General features: G+C 40.5%; 1 protein-coding gene across 2 annotated transcripts; it reads right to left on the bottom strand.

Annotated features, from left to right (window-relative positions):
- Positions 1–563: 563 nt before the first annotated feature.
- Positions 564–1,650, bottom strand: LOC129298555 (uncharacterized). Of its 2 annotated transcripts, none has more exons than XM_054936974.1 (4): positions 1,419–1,650; positions 1,167–1,343; positions 918–1,079; positions 564–787 (listed from the first exon to the last, which is right to left on the bottom strand). In XM_054936974.1, exons 1-4 carry the CDS (start codon positions 1,422–1,424, stop codon positions 731–733), a joined length of 402 nt encoding a protein of 133 aa, XP_054792949.1. In that variant the 5' UTR covers positions 1,425–1,650; the 3' UTR covers positions 564–730. The 2 variants fall into 2 exon arrangements, with proteins under 2 accessions (XP_054792949.1, XP_054792950.1); XM_054936975.1 differs by having other exon boundaries at positions 1,422–1,647.
- Positions 1,651–1,886: the final 236 nt, after the last annotated feature.

Raw genomic sequence — 1,886 nt, 5'->3', positions numbered from 1 at the left:
ATCATCTAAATTTAATTTTTATCAATTTAATCTTTTTAAATTTATTTCAATAATTGATTTGGTCATTATTATTTTTAAAAGATATTACATCGCTAAATTTTATTGACATAAATAACAAAATATTGATAATAATTATATAAAATAATGAAAATAAATATAATTGTTAAAGTTGGAAAAAAGAGACTCCAAAATTTTAAATTTTAAAATATAAGAGAATTGTAAGAAATTATATTAATAAAAATTAAAATAGTTTGAAAGTTAATTTATTTTCACATAGCTATATACACATGCCACTCATCAATATAATTTATACACTATATTATTTGGAGAGTTAATTTATGTTTTAAAATTTAAAAAACTCACATATTAATTTTTTAAAAAATAAAAAAATCAATATAATAAAACTTAAATTTAAGAAACCAAACGGATAATTGAAAAAAAAAAATTGAAAGACTAAAGTTTCATCATCCCTTAAATTTATATTTAAATGGAATATGAAAGATTAAGTAGACTTGTAATGAATTTGCTTTGTTTTTTAAAAGCGAAGGGTAGTGGCCAAAAAGTGAAAAAGAAAACGGATGGCTAATAATTCAAAACTAAAAAAGAACACAGGGACTATCCTGGGTTTAGAGGCTGCACCCATAAATTCACATGACCACCCTCTCCAATTAGTACAAATCAAATTCGAAAGCAAAAAGCCCCGCAGGAAATTAATAACCAAGAAGGATCGTCAGGAAACGCAGCCACTGGGGACCAGGCACCTGGAAATGAATCCCAGCATTCTACCCTGCCACGCCACATTCCAAAAAAACCATGAGACGAATGAATGCATCCTTCTAATCTACCAATGAACACGCATATGAAAAATATATGAATGAATGAATGAATGAATGAATGAGAGCAAAGGAGATAGAGACCCGCTTGGGAGTGCGAAGGAGCTCGGGAGGGATCTGATAGAGATCCTGGTCCACGGGCTTCGGCCGTCTCGGCGGCGGCTCCCTCACGTCCCACACCTTCCCTTGCTTCTTCACATTCATGTTCCCGTTCTCCTTCACATTGGAGCTCCTCTTCCTCCTCGCCTGCGCCCACACACACGTCCCCATTCCTCTTCTTGTTAATACGAAAACCCATAGCTACTCTGAGGTTCGAGGATAGACGGAACGAACCTTTTTAGGAGGCGCGTGATTCTTAGAATCGAGGGCGTAGAGATCGCTCTCTCCCGACGACGAGCTGTGACGAACCAGGCCCGCCTGCCTGGCGCTCTCGAAGTATTGAGTGATGGGCAGCTCGTTCGCCAAATCCCAGTTCCCGAATGCCGGTATCTGATCGCTCCTCTTCCATTCCTACAACAATTGAAGTCAGCCCTCAAAAACATTTTCTAGAATAAATAAAAAGGGATCGAAACCGGACTAACTCACGACCATTTTGGGGGAGTGTCACTGTGACTGTGAGGCAGAGCTAGTTTCTGCTTTCTGGGATGATTTGCAGGGTTCAAGTGTTTAACGGCTTGCCGGCGATTGCGTCTGCGTGGTTTGGAAGCAGATTTATTAACGAGGAGGTGAATCCCGAGACGGGACGTGGTTTGAAAAGAGGGAGAAAGCAGGGAGGCGGCGAGGAAGACGGGTTTGGCATGTGGGGGTATCGGGGAAAGAGACAAGGGTCAAAGCGTCGCTGACTGGGAATGGGAAGGCCAGACAACCACATCGGGGAGGTCACCTTTTGGTGTTATTGTCAAAACTTTGACGATCTCACCGCCCAAAAGTCAACACCACACCCCTTTGTCTCACTGGCTCGTGGGGCCCGCACTTCACCCTCGGTAAGGGGCAGCTGGGGAGTCATCAATTGCATAATGAGCGTTGAAAATGAGGCATTGGATAAGAAATGCG

The sequence above is a fragment of the Prosopis cineraria genome, unplaced genomic scaffold (assembly GCF_029017545.1).
Source record: "Prosopis cineraria cultivar Desert tree isolate PC_DT_omini unplaced genomic scaffold, ASM2901754v1 PC849, whole genome shotgun sequence".
NCBI lineage: Eukaryota > Viridiplantae > Streptophyta > Magnoliopsida > Fabales > Fabaceae > Prosopis > Prosopis cineraria.
Note: the sequence above shows the minus strand (reverse complement) of the source record. Positions and strands in the feature narration are given on the sequence as shown.